At 31.3% G+C, this 19,727-nt stretch overlaps 2 protein-coding genes across 2 annotated transcripts; both read right to left on the bottom strand.

Moving 5' to 3' along the window:
• Positions 1-3,155: 3,155 nt before the first annotated feature.
• Positions 3,156-19,685, bottom strand: LOC132755336 (sphingolipid delta(4)-desaturase DES1-like). The gene is made up of 3 exons (XM_060746207.1): positions 19,547-19,685; positions 5,483-6,225; positions 3,156-5,091 (listed from the first exon to the last, which is right to left on the bottom strand). The coding sequence occupies exons 1-3, from the start codon at positions 19,626-19,628 to the stop codon at positions 4,807-4,809; spliced, it is 1,110 nt and encodes a 369-aa protein (XP_060602190.1). The 5' UTR covers positions 19,629-19,685; the 3' UTR covers positions 3,156-4,806.
• On the bottom strand, positions 10,116-17,306 carry LOC132755339 (uncharacterized). Its single transcript, XM_060746210.1, has 4 exons — positions 16,940-17,306; positions 16,036-16,259; positions 15,000-15,159; positions 10,116-11,786 (listed from the first exon to the last, which is right to left on the bottom strand). The coding sequence occupies exons 1-4, from the start codon at positions 17,106-17,108 to the stop codon at positions 11,641-11,643; spliced, it is 699 nt and encodes a 232-aa protein (XP_060602193.1). The 5' UTR covers positions 17,109-17,306; the 3' UTR covers positions 10,116-11,640.
• Positions 19,686-19,727: the final 42 nt, after the last annotated feature.

Raw genomic sequence — 19,727 nt, forward strand, 5'->3', positions numbered from 1 at the left:
ATTGGGCTTCAGTTGTAAAAATCACGTGTGTGGTATTATTGCTGATACAGCAACCTTACATAATCCATGGTCTGATTCTTTACGAATGTAGGACAAAGTTCGTAATGTGATATATTTAGGCAAAGCTATCGACTATATTGAAAGCGTTTCTTTTAAAATTATGCGCATAACCGTCTGCTGTCAATAGCTTCAAAAGTATTATAATCACGTTCCGAACAAAATGATAAAGATGAAATTGCGTACAATTTTTGGTCGACCCTTACAACATTCATTCTATATATTAAAAGCTAACTACATGTACCGTCGTGTTCATTTAGGCAGAACGCTCACACAGCGAACAAGTCAAATTACTGTACTATTATATAAATTTATTACTTTAAGGAACAAATCTTTAACGGATAAATCCTTGATAAAACAAAAAAGGAGAAGTTTTCGGAAAGATAAAAATGATCGTTTTTCGTCAAAATTGGCGTTTTTATGTATTTTGGGAGACAAAATTATGAACAATTTTAGAGATGTTATTTGCGCTATTCCAATTTCTACATTTGGTCATAGTATCTCCATATCAAATCTAAAATTTAAAATGAAATTAATCTTTTAAAAGAAACAGAACAGCAGTTAATGCAGCTGTAAATGCCATTTTTTTGCTGAAATTCACCAATCAGACCTTAAGGTGGGCGATGGCCTTGTGGCTCTCAACCCATCGATCATGGGTTCTACACAGAATCGGGTCACAACCATGTTTCTTCATATGACACTAGTACTTGTTGCTTCAAGAAAGCGGACTCGAAATTGATTGATATAAGTTGTAAGATCTTGTTTCGCAATCGAGCTTAAATAAATATGTTTAAACCAAACTAACTCAAAAATGTATATAATGATGTGTTCACACGTACTCCCATTGCTGTTAAAAGGTGAAACAAAGTCATGAATGAAATACATGTATTGTTAAGCCATCGGCCAAATGAAAAGTATGTATAAATCACTACAGGTAAAGCTTCGATATCTTTAATTCAAATTTAGTAAGAAAAAAACATGAAACAATTTAACCAACAAGGGCAAACAAATGAACAAAACGAGTATTAAGCATGATCACGTGGTTATTCTGCTATCATAACTTACCCTTTCTAATTAAAATCTAAACATGTACCTTATATTTAGTGTGACATTGTACATATGTTATCTCACAAACTCACTAATTGTCCAACATATTCGTGTATCATATTCTAAATATGTTAACATTCAAAAACCTAAACAAGGTTTTACTTATTAACATGCTGATGTTTCAATTTAATGTCTTAAACATATTGTCTTACCAATTCGTGTACCACTCTAAAAATTGTATATCTTTACTTATACATGCATATAAAATGAATTTCAAAACTGAACAACTAGAAAGAAACCGATGATTTGGCAAATATTTTACAATGGTAAGCACTTAAAAACGCCTAATATTACTAAGCACTAAACTAAATAATTTAAGCACAACCGATATTTCCAGCGTTTTATTTGAAATATGTTCCTATTGAAAACTGACTGTTAAAAGAATAAATTATGTCATGAAATGATTTTATCCAGATGTTTTTTATGTATTGCTTGCAACATGTATCAGATGTAATAAATATAAAACAAAGTTTCAACAATGAATACGGTTGTTTTTCCTCAACATGACACACCTACTTAACAATTGTCAAACCAGCAATAAATACACTGACTCAAGATCTTAAGAAATCTCCCTAATAACCTTTCTTCTCTTTCTTGTCAATGTAACAGGCAGAAGCGTCATTTTTTGCAATAAGATCTATTCAGTACACTACTTTCCTAAATAAATCACATTCTCACAGAAAGTGACGTCATTTTTCATGCAATATATACTCATGAATAATCAGTATAATTGTTCATACTGTTGTTATGAGAGAAAAGAGGGAGATTACTTTTGTGTACATCTTGATAATGCTAGTTGCGATCAATGGAAGACTTTTTGCAGTAACCGGAACTACCTGTCGTCTGACAAGACTTTACATTATCGTCTGCTCGACAGTCAAAGTATCGGCTGCTGTAAGTTTTCTGACATTAACATTCACAAAAAATCAATCACAAACGGTGAAAATGTTTATCACTAATGTAACAACTTAGTCAAATGAAATTATAAAATTGAAACACTTTACCAGTATCCATAACAAATTAGCATAAAAAATACATTACATTTCTCTTTAAAGTTTCAACAAAATTGATCTTTCTAGACATCTAAAACAAATAAATGTATGTTCTGTGAATCAAACAAAAAAGAATATTAAATCGGGACTCAAAGAAGATCTTGATCAATTCTTTTAGACTTACTACGTTTATAAAAACCTGAGTACAAACAAATTTTAAAAATAAGAAGATAAAAGACATTTTTTATTGAAAATCAAAACAACAGAAAACAATTTAATATATAAATCAATATTCAAAATCGATAAACAACAAAAAATGTGTTTTTTTTTTATAATTGATCGATTAGAAAAAAAACTCAATTGATCTGCTGATAGCAAGAAAATTACATACAAAAAAAGCATATATTATATGTACATGTATATACGGTACAAAACCTACTTTCAGGTGAACTCCACCTTACTTTAATAGGTTAACTCTACCTAACGTTAATAGGATGTTTTACCATTATGAAAGCGCTGATCTTTACTTTATGAAACGTCTATACCTTATAGATAACTATTTATCCCACTTGTAAAGCAAAAACTCACCGATTAAGTATAAACATTTTTGATGTTTTTCTTTGATTAAAGCAACGGTCCACTAGATTACACTTCTTTTATTATCAATTTTAATCTATTATTTCTAATCCACAAACATATTGTTCTACTTAATTTAACAAATTTCATTAAAATAATGTGTTATTTAAAATAATGAACAAAAATCAAGCAATACTAGATCAATACTAGTATATTATATGAGCAAATCAAGAACCACATTACATAAATCTTTCAAGTTGGTCTGGTTTCAACATGTATAACAATAAAACATAATTGAGCCGCGTGACAACAAAACAATCATAATGGGTTTGCGACCAGCATTGATCCATACCAGCCTGCGCGTCCGCGCAGTCTGATCAGTATCCATGCTGTTCGCTATCAGTTTCTCTACTTGTTGGTAAGCGATCAGCATTGGTTCTGATCAGACTGCGCAGATGCACAGGCTGGTCTGGATCCATGCTGGTCGCAACGCATTATGTTGGTTCTGTTGTGACGCGGCTCATATAATCATATTGTCACATAAAACGTCAATCAATATTTAGACATCTTTTCTCCTTAGAAAAAAATTAAACTCATCAATTCAAACAAATACAGATCTAAATATCATTATACATACATATACTTATAAAAATAAAAACAAACGTGTTCTTGAAATCTGGTGCCTTACAAAGCAAATCCAAACAGCAAACATGTGTATTGCGATCAGTCATTTATACATTTAGCCTGCTGGTAGCCACAGATTCTACCCTTCCAACCAGTTGGACCCGTGCAGACCAGTGGGACCCGTTCAGACCGTGATCTCGGTCAGAACTGATCACTATTTATCCAGTAATTATTTTGAGATTTTCCCTAACAACAATGAATGGTTGATTAAAAGACAAACAAGTACATTTACGTTATTTAACTGGGGTAAAGGTTAAGGTACAAAATATGATTAAAAACATTTGGTTTCTTAATGCGAGTAAATAAATTTATATGACTGATTATATAATAAGATATAATTATTTAACATAGTTTGGTTTATTTATTGCTCACTTGGTTGTACAGTTGAGATAAAGTTGTTACTTAAAACATAAACTCATATGATAACATTACACTTAATTGGTTCATTTTAATGTACAATGTACGTTGTATGCATATCATTTTGAAATATAGGAAGAGTACAGGGTGGTCTTACGCAATAAAATTATGTATATACTTCAGCTATTATCAATTACTATAGACAGTACTAAATATGTTGTAAAAGTCTTGAAAGTTTACTGTAAAGCAGGTTTTTCACTTAATCACCTATGATAAAAGTATTATTAACTGCTTATTAATATGCTTTATCATACGACATATACAGAAATGTACATTACGATCCAATACTTTTTGCTGTATGGAGCAAACTACTTTGCAACAATATAAAAAATCTATAATTATTTACTGTTAAAATGTACTAAAGAAAAGTAAAACAAAAAATAAAATCTAAAATAGAACAAAAATTTAAGATGATTTTATTAAGTAAAACTATTTTACTAATTCAATAAAAAAAGTTAAAATTATAAAACTGAGCACCTCCACTTGACTTTATCCAAGGTGTATAGGTTTAATAGGTTTAATTAAATAAAATGAAATACTTTAATCTGGGCAAGAACTTTCAAAACGATAACAAAAACTGAAACAAATATTCTCTACAAAACTTTTTTAAAAATCAATTACATTCTCACTAAAGAAACATGATTGGAACATGTATATACACACCATTCGACCTAAAACAAATGACAACATCAATGTAAAACATTGTATATACATGTATAAACTCTATAATATAACGACAGTCACTTTTAGTGGTTTCACATCATTATTTAGAGTTAGCACCATCTAATTCAATAACGTACATTTAGCACTTCAATCACAGTGCAAACTGAAAGTAAGAGAAACCCTATACACTTTCAGTTATAAATGAACTATGAATCTGGTTATCCTTTCCATATTATGTCATGTCAAAGTTACGCATTTATGCTTCTTTGTGGCTTTGTCGCATTTATGCTTCTTTGTGGCTTTGTCGCATTTATGCTTCTTTGGCTTTGCCGTTAACATGTACACCATTGCCAACATGTACACCATTGTTTCCATGTACACCATTCGTCATCTTCATATTTTCGTATATATCTACTCCGTACTTTCCAGCATCATCCGGGGTATCTTCACCTATAGATGGGTTAACGGGGATTGGTTGTCTTTTCACTCGAGCGTATGGACCAATCGCAGGGTCTGTTATAAAGTCCCAAATGACCTTCACCCATGATGTATGGCACGGCAAATTGTCGTAATATTCCGGAGCAATCTTACGAACCTGTAGAAATATATCATTATTGGTTTGTTATTTAGTAGCGGCAGTACCACTTTCATCAAAATATAATAATTAAAATAACTACAAATCCATAGTAACAAATTTTCATTGAATACATGAAAAACGTTTACAAAACTGATAAATTTGAAAACAACAAAATACCGATTGTGTGATGTTCAAGCATTTCTGCCTGCTATCACAATGGAACTTAAAACTGAATTATGTTCCATAAAGAAATAATAAGAAAGAACATTATTTAAATAACAAAAAGAATGGAATGTACCAATTCTCGGATATATACTCAGTACAGAGTTTTGCCACTATGGCTGATGAATGGTATGAAAACAAAAACGCATATTCAATAACTTGAATGGCCAAATAATTATGTACTTACTAAGGGCAGTCTTGATCCAGGAATACTTGGGAAGTCATGGTGCTCGTTGTGATAACCCACATTAAATGTGAGATAGTTCAAAGGCCCATAATACGAGTATGTCTCATACCCCTTCTCAAACATGTAATGCTCTGAGATGAAATGTCCTGCCATTGGGTGAAGCCCGGTGGCTAAAAACGTGCCAGATATTAAATAGACTAGAGATTTATAGCTCATAAAGTAAACTATAGCTACGTCTACAGCTATCTGTAAGATTATATTTAATATTTCCATCGGTTGTACCGCTTTCGGGCGCACAAAGAACGGTCGAATACTATAGAAAAAAGGCTGCAAGACAACCCAAATTAACTTTGTAAACGCATTTGTAAAAAGTTGCGCTTCTAATTTAGTTGGTATGTCGACATCTTTCTCGTCATCGCCTTGGTATCTATGGTGCTCCAAATGGTACTTCCTGAATGAAATAGACACAGGAACTCCAATTGGTATATTCGCAAAAAATCCTAAAAGTCTGTTGGCAAGAGGTTTTGTGTGACCAAATGCTGAATTGTGAGCGATTTCGTGAATAGCTAGAGACATTGAGTGGTTAACTGTGCCACCAATACAATATGCCAATACGAGAATGGTAACCCAGCTGGCATCTTGTACCATATAGGCCATAAACAGTTGAAGCAACACTGCACCGAATACAGCAAACTTCAATAGTGGATCATGACCCATTAACTTTTTCATCTCCGGATATTTACCTGAAATAATGAAGAAATAAACTATATTTGAATACACATAAATATTGGATATTTAGAGACCTACAAGAAATATTTCTGTTATTTCAATTTATATCAAGATGGGTTTATTTGTGTACACACCGAACTTAAAAGTTCTGTCATAACAAATATATTGTACTGTAAAGACACGATGACATGAAACAATTATATATACATATATTATTATAATACCAATTTGTAAAGACGCTTCTATTACCATTTTATAAGACCCGAACATAGAGCGAATCCGCTAGCTACCGAATCCGCCATCTTCCGCGTACGTGCTGGACGCTCAACAACACCAAATTAATTATAAATATTGTATTTTATAGGATCAGTTCAGCGTAGTTTGCCTTAGTTATACCTGGTACATAAATTTTCCCGGCGGATATTACATACTTGCTCAGACCGATTGCAGCGTAATTTGATATGAGTTAAGCCAACAATAAAAATCGGATTTTTTTCTGCCAAGCTAATTGGAAATCGATTTTTTTTATAAATACCTTACAAAGCAGTTTTCATCTTTATCTTTCACCAATTGTGCAGACACGTATCTTGTTAACTTTTATCGTATTACAGAGATAGCAAATACAATTTACACGATTGAACCTTAAGTATATGATAGATCTATCTTTAATGAGGCAATAAATATATACAAATGTTAACAAGGACCAAGACCGATTTTTCAATGGACTATGCCGGATCTTCAGAATATGACAGACAGATACGAGAACATGTAAATAGCATGTGGTTTCAAATAAACGACAAGCAATAGTGTACTACGAGTGTACTCGTAAATATCTTCCTGTTTTACATCGTTTTACGGAAGAATAATGTATCAAATATCCGGCTTCGTTACCGTGACGAAACGTGACGAGCGCGTCCTATGGTTTATATTCACAAATTTATTCATCAATGACAGTATCAATTTCAGCTTTTGTAATTTCATTTGATATATCCGATACCAGCATGTCGACAAGGATATGTCAATATTACCGTGAAGACAGGCAGTTTACATAGAAAAACCTCGGTTTGTCGGAACGAGAATTGCTCGTTCACTGAACTAATACATTAAATTACAGCTTGAAATGTCGGTAAAAACGAGCAGCGTAGAAAGAATTTCAGTGTGATATAGAAGTATATATAACGGTCGGTTATTTGATACCTTTCAAATACTTTTTTGATATAGATATTCATAGCCTATTGTTATTATTGAAGCACAGAGCTGACATTTGTTCTAAAGAACAGAAAATGTTAATTGACCTATTCCAAAACACAAGTATAGTACCCTTAAAACAGATTGTAATCTTGCAGCTCAAATAACAATTTACAGAAGCGCTCCACACTCGTACGATTGTCCTAGGCCATACAACCGCGGAAACAACGAGATATTACTTTTTCAGATTAGTAGTGCATGGGATTATTTTAAAATTCTACACCTCTCTTTACTCTGATATAGAACTGTACAGAACAGTAATTATTAATATCTATTAAGTTTATTTATTTCTGTTACCTGGCTAATTCACTTGTGTCATTTAAATAAATCTTAATTCATGTTTTAGTTTACATTATTATTATTTTGTTGTTAGGAATCTTATTTATGTTAATTTAAAACTTAATACCTTCGTTGCTAAGGAGATTTGAACAATATCAACTTAACCTTTTACCTGGTGAATTTTAAATGCCCTGCTCCCATTTGTCTGTATTGTCCATTTTGAATATTTACAATTATTTAGCGAACAGCATAGCACCCGGTCAGACTACGCGGGTGTGCAGGCTAGTCTTGGTTCTGTATTGGCGCCAAAGGTTAATAACTTCGGTTCAAGCAGTTTTTAAGGTTTAGATTAATGAGGATATATGTTACTTTCATTATTAATTGATACAGTGCATATTGTAGAGAAAAGCTATTGATTTTCAAAATACCCGCGATGTCAGGATTTTAAATTATGTTGCATGACGTAAAACGGTTAACATTTACCACAATGGTGCCAACGTGTATATATAATTAATCACATTCGTTAAAGGCTGAAATGCAAACCATTATGTTGTGTTACGTCATGATCCGATATGAATAATATCAAATGGAATAAAAGGTGTAATGAATTAAGCAAACATTTCGAGAGTTGTTAACTCGGGCCAAAGATCAGTAAAGATGTTTTTTCATTTTAACATTTGGCCTACTAAATTTTGCGTTGTGTACAGCTCTTATATTTTATTCTTGTATAAATATACATAAGCAGCTAATTTCTTCGGTTTCATTCACTACAATATCCCAGCAAACATTTTATATCGGTCCAATATCGGCCCAATATCAGTTGTTATGTCGGCCCGATATCGATTTCTTATATCGGACAGATGTCGGATGTGCAACCCGGCTACAAGTCGGGCCGATATCGGCTGTATATCGTTAGATCGATTTGAAGCCGGTGTCTTACCGACATAAATTAACCTTTAATCTTTCTTCTAATAAAACATTTTACTTTGATTTTTTTCATTCCAATTAAAAAAAAACACAATTGAGCTTAAATATAAGCTTTTTATTTTCATTTGGCAAATATACATGTATATCATAGAATCAATATTTTTTTAACAAATGTATGTTAATTGTGTACAGCAGTTAACATCACAGTTAAAAGAGAATTTAACAAAGATTGGAAACAAGAGCTGTCGGTAGGACAGCAACGCTCGACTATTCTAGTGCTTGATAGTAAAAAATAATGCTTGATAGAGTTACCTACTCCTGTTTACAGGTTGGTGTCATGATGGTGAACAAGTATGCAAAGTTTCAAAGCCATATGTCAATGGACTTTGAAAATATTTGAGGTATTACAAAAAAATTTAACGTAAATTCTAAGTCGAAAAAGGGGCATAATTCTGTCAAAATGCTTGATAGAGTTACCTCCTCCTGTCTACAGGTTGGTGTCATGATCGTGAACAAGTGTGCAAAGTTTCAAAGCCATATGTCAATGGACTTTGAAAATATTTGAACTATTACAAAAACTTTAATGTAAATTCTAAGTCGAAAAAAGGGCATAATTCTGTCAAAATGTTTGATACTGTTACCTCCTCCTGTCTACAGGTGGGGGTCATGATGGTGAACAAGTGTGCAAAGTTTCAAAGCCATATGTCAATGGACTTTGAAAATATTTGAGGTATTACAAAAACTTTAACATAAATTCTAAGTTGAAAAAGGGGCATAATTCTGTCAAAATGCTTGATAGAGTTACCTCCTCCTGTCTACAGGTTGGGGTCATGATGGTGAACAAGTGTGCAAAGTTTCAAAGCCATATGTCAATGGACTTTGAAAATATTTGAACTATTACAAAAACTTTAACATAAGTGGTTACGCCGACGCTCGGGTGACTACAATAGCTCTACTTATTCTTATCGAATAGTCGAGCTAAAAATATAGTTGTATTTTTAAAGGACAATGGTACTGTAAACTAGTATTTGTTGCTTTATCAAAATTAAATTGTTTATCGCAGACTGCAAATAAAACCCAATAACATAACAGCAAACAATCCATTTTTCATCGTTTTGTTATAAATATTTGAGAAGTATGTGAGAAAAAGTGCACAACACCCCCCCCCCAAAACAATATTAGTCTTCAATCTATGTTATTTAATGTTGTAATAGTTTTTTTTAGTGTTTAAGGAAGTCTAATTGTATCATTAATCTATTAAATAGACATTTAAGTCCATTTCATAAATGAAATCAAAAATTTCCTTTAAAAATCACAGACAATATACTGGTAATAGAATAACACTTATATTAATTTTGTTAATATATAATTATTGAAAGTAAATAAGAAAATGAATTGTCATGGTTACTGAATCTTTATAATGAAGACATAAATCTAAGAAATCAAAATTTTAAAGAATATAATAGATTCACTCTTGAGAAAGTTCCCCACTGATGACAGTATATCATTTTATCATACTATAACTAATATTTTGATTCCCACATTAAATAATATTTTTTTGACTTTTACATTAGATTGCATTAATTGGTAAACAACTCCTTATGGCCATCTTCAATTGTTATTTCTGTTGATAAATAATATATATATTGTACAAACATCACTGTTAATTCTTTTCTCATGCTTCCATTTCTAAACAAATATACATCTTCACTTTAAATAAAAACATACCTGACTAAAAAAAGATATAAAAGACTAGTAATAATTCAATTTAGTTCTGCTTCCTTGGTAAAACATTATAAACAAACAAATTAAAAATGCCAATAATAAAACTTAATATGTTCAAAAGCTATGATTTCAATTCCATTTAAAAACTGAGAATGAATCTACAACATTGCATTTGTATGGGTGTTTTTTTTCTTTATACTTCAGCTATTATGCAATAATAGAAAAAAAAATATCAGCAATTATGCAGAATTATTAAAGAAAATAAATGTAAGAATAAAACAATGTAAAAAACAATGCAAAAAATAAAGACTAGACTTGACTATACATTTGGCAAGGCATGGTAATAAAATGGATTTATAATATTTTTTACAAAGCATAAAACAAAAAAACAACCTATAATAACGAATCAAAAACAATAATTGAATTATAGTTTCACAAATCGCAGGATTTAGTATTATAATTGTAAAAATTATTTGATTATCATGAAGCTATGACCATAATCTCAATATTTGATATGTGCGATTGAAATACTGAAATTCTCTGAATGAGTAAAAACAATAACAATATGTACATCTTATGTAAATCTAACACTCCTTGAGATTTTGTTTCTATAACAAAGAAGGATTTTAACGGCATAAACTTCCCATAAGCACTGATTATGGACTACACAAATATGCCGCTGTTTTTTGTTCTCCCTCAATAAAATAGTTTTCAAATTCTTTTTACGGCAAAAATAATAACGCACTTTTTCTGATGTTTTCAGTTCACTTTTTTTCTTCTTTTCATATGATGCTAAAGTAACATCTCACATTCACCGACCCAACAGATTGATATAAGTTTTATAAGACAAATTGACGCGAACTCGTAAGCACCATAAAAACGTCATTCCAAGAATGCAGCTTGTTCATACAAGTGCCAGAATGGCGTCACTTTTAAACGGAATATATGGTCAGGGGCTGAAGAATCATTAATCCAGAAACGATGTAAACACAATATATATAATCCTGCCTGACACACAAGCTTAAACTGATTTTAAATAGCCGATGAACAACACAGAAACTGATATTGTTTCTTAAATATATCTCAATAATGTTTAGTTTAACTATATCACTATTTAGGTATGATTTATTCTTCTTAGGCTATATGTTCTTGAACTATTAGGCTAGAATGATACAAGTCCTTTACATTACTTCCAATTTAAAAGAGCCATCTTTTTTCTTTCAATATCGCTATAAATATATTAAAAAGTTCTATTCAGTGGGTGTTTCTTGGACACCTTCATTGGTTTTTTGTCTTCTTTTATGGTCCCCGTCTCTGTCACATGCACTTCGAAACCATTCTCTACAATCTAATTCGACTTCAGCTGCTGTACATTTTTTACATTTCATGACTGCTTCTGTAAGTATAATTAAAAAAGAAAATAAGATCTACCTACTTATTTGTTCTGGCAGAACTTTATAGACACATGTAGTGGTAGACTATATATACTCCTTAAATTTTTGTGATATACTTAATTAAAATATTAACTTCTCCATACATTCAAGTGTTCTAAACTGAATATTATGCTTTTATCAATTAACACATCAAGTAAAGGTATACATCATAAAAATTATTAACTTTATCCAAAATTTATATATAGAGAATACCATGCTAGTGTCTGATATTATAAAATTTATCAGGCAAGGCTAAGAAAAAAAAGAAGGGCGAGGCTGTGCCGAGCTCTCCTTTTTTTTTCGTGCCGAGCCTGATAAATTTTATAATATTAGACACTTGTTTGGTATTCTATTTATCATGTTTTCAATTTCAATTGTTGTTTGAATTTTTTTATTTTAATTGAAGCAAAACCCTATCCAGAACCTCTCGTGTTCAGACGGCGCGCAATAATATGTGAAATGCCAAATCAAAAAGAAATAGTCCCGAATGTTTTAGTTAATTGTAAGTGACGCGTTCATATTCAAAATTTCTATTTGATTCAAAGTTTATCAGTTAAATATTTCCAACCCAGTAGCAGGAAAATATATTCCATTCTTTTTATTTCATTTCGCAAATTTTGCATATTTTTGATGAGGTGTCTGATAAAGCTTGGGGTGACTGATAAAGCTAGGTTTATCAGGCATGCACTTTATCAACAGAAATCAATGTAATGACATGATAAAATATTCTAACACATCCCGCATTTTCCTCTATTAAACACAGAAGGACCTGAAGTGAGTTATTTATAGGGTTGGATATCGTTCTTCACGAAACGGTCCGATACCGATACCGGTACTGACGAAACGATACGGGTATCTTATCGATACTGATACTGATACTTTTACAATACCAAACCCGTTGCTGCAAGTATAAGAACTGAAGAGATATAACATGTAGTAATAGAAAATAAATATGTTACATTACTGGTCTTTCTGAAATTTCATGCTGTAAAGTATACTTTTCTTTTGTTGTTTTGTGTTTACTCTTTTTTACAACATTTACACATGTTAATTGTAAAATACTTTTACTTTTTCATCAAAAGAACATGACATAATTTAAACACAGCAAAATATCTTATGAAGGACAGCAGTCTGCAGCTGAGAAGTCTAGAAATTATTGTTTTAATCTTGATATCTCTACATCTGAAAAAATTTAAGACAGTCGGTTATCTATTATTTTCTTACAGCAATTATTATTACTGTGTAGAAATTTTATTCTGATGCTGATATTCTTTTTAAATCACATTATTGTCTACTGTAATAAATGAAATCACTGGATTGGTTGGATTACTTTGCAATTTGGAATTACATGTAAGACAGTAAGAAATTTTTTAGATGTTTTTTCAAAGTCACTTATGTTTCCAGTCTGTTCTACTACAACAGCACAAACATATTTTCCACCAGTAATTAACTTAGAAATTTTGAAAAACATGTATATGCACAGTCAGCACAGACTGTTTGTTTACATTTTCATGTTAACCTAATATTTGTCCTTGTAGAAGTCATAAAGCAAATACCTATGCTTTACAAATAATAAGGATTTGGTATTTATTAATATTGAATTTACCCTTCAATTTTATACATCTTTTATTTTTCAATAGCATGCACCGTGAACATCTTGCTACAGAAAAAAAGTATTGTCCTTACCAAATTGCTTAATTCCATTGCTCAAATACGCAAAAATACTAGCCAACATTTGCAAAAAATCCTACAAAACACTATATGAAATATGTCTCAGTTGTTTAAAGTATCACAGATCTGAATGTGTAATACACACAAGTTGACCTTTGACAGGTGCATAATAGGCCATTCAAAAGAATATGCCTCCCTTTGATGTTGTTACTCTATCACCATCACAGAGCCGCCGACATTCACACTTTTTGATTGAAGTTCTGTCAGCATTCTTTTGTTAAGAAAATGTATACATGTTTAATAATACTTCAGTGTTACACCAAAAACAAAAGGAGGCATATTTTGTTGGAATATTTCGGCCTCATTTATGTTAAAATCGTAATTCACGTGTGGATTTGTACATGTGGTAATGGATGAAAAGAACCTGGAAACATTAAATATGTATTCATTATGAGTGTTTAGAGACTTAAACTGAAAAAAGGATTTAATTATTTTTTAAAAGCATTGTTTGAATAAACATTTGTCATATGTTGGATTTACATTGTCATTTCGGCAAAAGCTGTGTGCGATGTGTTTGGAAGGACTGTGTGCGATGTGCCGCTGATTACTCAAGTATTTGATTTGTCGTTGTTTCTTCGACATTTAAAACTTACAAACTTTTAGCAAAATCAGTTCAAATAATTATATTTTCCTGCCGAGTACAAAAATATTATTATCTTGAACATAAACTTGAACAATACTTTTACAAAAATATCGCCGCGTCACAAACTTCAAGTTTGCCGCGAAAGCCGTACTCGCCGCATGATAATAGTAATTCATAGTTTGTTTTACGTGTTTGTAGGCTGTTTTTATTTAAAAATCTTCTTATTGACTATTAGATTATTTTTTTTTTACAAAATTACAAAAGTATCAAATCCAGTATCGGTATTTTACGAAACGGTATATACCGGTAATTTACGAAGTTACTATTCGGTATAGGACCGATACCGGGAACCGGTGTCCAACCCTAGTTATTTATATTATGCAATAAAATCACTGTATTTAAACATGTGACGAAACCATTTACAGATATGTGACATTAGCATTTAAAAATGTGAGGCGCTGAAAATGAGTATGGAAACAAATCAGACGCAGTGTACCTTAATACTAGGTACGGCAGTATTTATCTGTTGTTGTTAGAATCGAAATAATATATCCAAAAAAGTGATTTCACTGCATTATAAAATCACTATGATATTCGAATACAATCATTATATCAATCAGGCTACTCCCTCCTGATATAATTCCTCGCATTTGAACTCCAAACATTTAATTAAGCAATAAAATCACAGTTTGGGATATATTATTTTTTATGAAATATCCTTTTCTATGCAGAGGTGAGAACATAGTGATATATTTTCTTCTTTTTAATCAAATATCTAAGTCAAATATGCAGGTTTCTTACTGTTTGTAACAATTATGTGTTTGGTTATCCATAAAATTTTAAATGAAAATAAAATAATTACTTTGCACTGCCTTGGCCAGCTTCAGTTTCCCAAACGCTCTCTTCCCTTTCTTGCCAAACCAGTTGAACTGAAGTGCCAACTGATTTGACATGCAGTGTTTCATGACTCTTTTTGACATATCGCTTCTTGTGATACCTCCTTGCAGTGTCAGGTATGTGACCTGAAATATATGATTTTTGTTCTAAACACATTTCTAACGTTTCAAAAACCATTTGACACATAATTCACAGGAGTGTAATAAGGCCATTTATTTCATGCTTTTCCAGTGTTTCACTGTAATAGATAATATTTTGATAAACCACTACTGAAATTTATAATATATCATTTTCACTGTAGCCGGACTATATCTGAATGCAGATGAAAAGAATATAACTAAATGGAATAACAGGCCCAATAAAATGCCGTCATACGTAAATGTTCTTTCTTTAAGAAAAGAAAGTCGATGTCATCATTTATCATGTTAAAGTGTAACAAAATTGGAGGATTTAACAGGATTATATTTCAAAATTGATGATATGACATCATGATGTTATGACTTCATAAAGGAGAATGCGCGACGTCAGGCAGCAAATCAGTACAAAATATTTAATATCACGAAAAAAGCATGAAATAAAAAGAAAATTTATTTGTTTTACATATAAGATTGAAATATATTTCAATCGTGAACACCAGGTATTTCATTTTCATTCGTTGCAATGCAAGTCATGAAATTAATATTGCATCTGGTGTTCGCTCAGTGAAATATTTTTCAATCTTACATGCAAAACAAACAGATATTCTCTATTTAAGAAATACTATATTACACTAGTTATAATATAATGTCTACATATTACACTAGAGTAATAATATAATGTCTTTTGTGTTACAAACAAAAGCACACTAATGACAGGCCAAAAACTTTTAAGAACAGTATGACGGACAGAAAACTAGTGTGCAAAATTTTAGTGACGTAAAAAAAGTTTAGCAAAAACACTAATAAATTCATTTCATGCAAAGATAAAATTAACATCTTTCTAACTAATGAAAATAAATTTACCAAGCCATTGAAACAACCAGGTTCTTGTAAACCTGTCTCAACCAACTCCAGTTCTTCAATGCTTGTAACTGGTAAATGAATATCATCAGGCAATTCAGTTGGTCCACCACCATCTTGACTTTCCAACTTTGACAAGACGCCAAATACCTGATGAACAGTGTCCAATATTTGTGTCTGTTGTCGAGACATTTTTTCTAATAGGGTAAAAATGCGGATATCTCGTGCTAAAATACAAAAATATTATTTAATGAGAAACATAACTTTCAATATAATTACTGAAGTAAAAAAAACAAAAAGAATATTCTTTTTAATTAAATCATCCTGCAGTGTCCAGACCAAGTGAACATCCTTAAATGAAGAGACATGGACAAACTGCTATTAATTTAAAAGTTTGATTTCTAAACAAGAACATCAAAAGAAATGCCATGATCTTTTTAAACCCTAACCGACAATATTTAACCAAATAAAAACATTATACACAGAATGAACAAATAATTTCATTTAATACTGACATCTTACGTCTCCCAAGTTCTTCAAGTGGAAGGAAATAACACAATACAACCATTCAGACATTAAAAAAGCACATCTTTTATCAATTAAAGACCAATTATTGTTTAAAATCATTTAAGAGTATACCTATAAATCAATTAATGGCAAAGTCTTGCTTAAACTTAAGAACAAATTATTTCTTATTTATGTCAACAAGTTGCTAAGGTCCTATAGGTTTAAAAGAAATTATTACCAAACCAATTTAACGTGATCGCGAAATTGTATGACTATAAAATCAAAGCCATCTTGTCCATATATTTTGTATTTATTTTTCAAAATTTCGATAGCACTCAACCAGTATATCAATTATGCTAATGATATTTTATCAAAAAGGTATTAGAAAATGCTAAATTACCCAGCGATTGTAAATATTCGAACTTTTGTCCCTTGTTGAGTTTTCCGCCAAATGTAAGCGTGCCCGGATGTACGGTGCGTAGGTAACTATTTACCATTGTGCAAATTACGATAAATATCCGTTCAATGGTTAAACGCGTTAAAATTCGGAAATTTTTTCCCGGTTTCATGGTCCTGTATGCTTAAAAACGTTACCATGATAAAACTTAAATCACGTCAAACGAATATAAATCGGACCAATGTCGGACCTATATCAGTGAATTATGTCAATATCGGATAGACATCGGTCCGATATATGGTAGCCGACACAGATATTCCATCATATAGCCGATATCGGCCCGATATAGGTATGTTTGCTGGGATTGAATGTCAATTCTTCAGCCTTTATAGCGTTGTCTGTAAAATCGAAAATCAATCTCATATAAACGTCTACCCAATGTTATACAAATAGGTACTTCTCGCTGTATAATATCTACGCATACTTACTACATTTATATGCATTGATCATAAAATGGGAAGCTGGTTTGTTCAAATAACTAATAGGCGTGTCACACGACAGTTGTTCGTGTAACATCGTACGATTACTGCCGCTTTGTCGAGGTTTGAAATATGTAACGTTGATGATTAAATTTATCGCATTATATATTGTAATACTTTAACCTTTCAAGATAATCCATGTATGTATACATAATAATCTGCCACCAATGATTCATGACTTTACAAAGTCTTAATGTTTTATAAGTATAGTTACATAAAAATGTTCGAACTACCGGTTTAAATCAGGAGTCTTATCTAACTGATAATACAAGTACATTGTAACCAAAAATCAGATTAAACATTATTGTTTCTAACGAACATTCAAACACGTTAAATGTTATTGCACTGTGAATAGCAATTTATTTAAAATGAAAACTTTAAAACGCATGCCTTGTCACATGTACGTGGATTCAGTCTCAGAGGAAAGAAATGCCATCAATATATATTCAATTATCTTAAATTCTGAAAAATAACAAAAGCCCCAAACACGAAGTATTTACTCACGCATAAGACTAATTTATTTAAGGTTTAAAGTCACTTTAATGTTTCATATCAGATTGAATATTATTTTGTAAAAACCATCGTTACTTTTACATTCATTCACCTAAAAATCTTGTTTTATGCTAGCCTGGTTAACTTGTGATATTGTAATCCGATGTGGTACGATATTTTAGCTATAAATATATTATTTTTAAGTAGCATGATAGCTTAAGAATCATATACTGTATTGGCAGGTTTTATTAATAATTGATAGATAACGTACATCTTAATCAATGCTAAAAATTGTTCGTTCTTAAAGGTCCAAAGTTGACAGGCGTACATATGTTATTGTAATGAGGCAACAATGCCATGAATGTCTACTGACTGGTTCCAATGTAAAACAGCGGGAAATCTTTTTTAATTTCTAGTTTGACGTACGAAATGAAAGGTGATATCTGTTTAAGAATATTTACTATCTTGGTTATAACACTCTTAATTGTCTATTATCATAGGGAGGTACGTAATGGAATGACATTATCAAGTACTCCAACATGCCATGCCCCTTGATTAATGATACAATTAAACTTTTAAGTAAATAGTTCATTGCAAAGCAACCATAGATAACTGTCGGTTGCATACATGTATATCTTATTTACTGCTTATTAGCTCAGTACTGAGCACTAGTTAATACAATAATTCGTTATAATCATCTATGACTTTGATAAAATATAACTCATGTAGAAATTTTAATTTTTTGTGTACGTTTAACATGCACATTTCATTAGCAAATTTACATGCTTTGTGTTCATAATGTAATGTCGTTATTCATCTACAGTACATATAACTACTTTATCAGGTTTTGTTTTGTTTCTTTTTGTTGTATGAACTTTTGTCGTATACACACCACAATGATCACATATGGCTTGCCTGATTGTGGTTAAGCAGACATTGTAAACTGGTAACCCAGTATTGTATAAATAGTATGTTAGCGAGATGATGCGGAAGACAAGATAGTGCATCTCGCCGATTAAAGCATAGATAACATATGTGTATATATAGCCTGTCACAATCAACAGTAAGTTTATCAATTAAATTACAAAACTAGGTCAGATAATAAGATATGATTATTTTATTATGATATTAATCATTATATGATATGTATTCATATACATGCTAAATTGTAGATCGAAATCTAAAACATCATTAGCTTGCATCTTTTAACATGTATTTGAAAGAACCATAGAGCAACACAATTTAGAAAAAGAAGTGTAACCCAGCATTCATTACATAAAAGAGACTAAATAGGCCTTACTGTATTATAAATAAAACTTGATCAACTACTGTTACAACTTACAGGACATTACAAAATGAAGTAGATCTAAAAATAAATAATATATAAAATAAGAACAGTTTTACAGAGCTTTCAACAACATGAACAAATATCGATCTAGATCTAGTCGACCTTCGTCGAGATCTATGCCATATTTATGTAAGCATCCCCAGCTAAGCCTCTGTAATAAATGAAGATGCTCTTATACTCATATGCATGCATCAGGCATCCTCATACAATAAATCATTAAATGCAACTTACGTAGCATCTCCTTTCTACGAGTTGCATGCGGTTCTTGTGTGTACGACCATTCAAAATCAGTCCTTGATACGGTAGCTCCCATTTTCGTATTATTCACAATATCACCTTATTACAAAAATTATGAAACACCCGGCGTTTACAACTCCATGTGTCAAACTGTCTAGATAGAGTAGTGTGTGTA

The sequence above is a fragment of the Ruditapes philippinarum genome, unplaced genomic scaffold (genome assembly GCF_026571515.1).
Source record: "Ruditapes philippinarum isolate M1 unplaced genomic scaffold, ASM2657151v2 ctg1047_1_1_1_1, whole genome shotgun sequence".
In the NCBI taxonomy this organism is placed as follows: domain Eukaryota; kingdom Metazoa; phylum Mollusca; class Bivalvia; order Venerida; family Veneridae; genus Ruditapes; species Ruditapes philippinarum.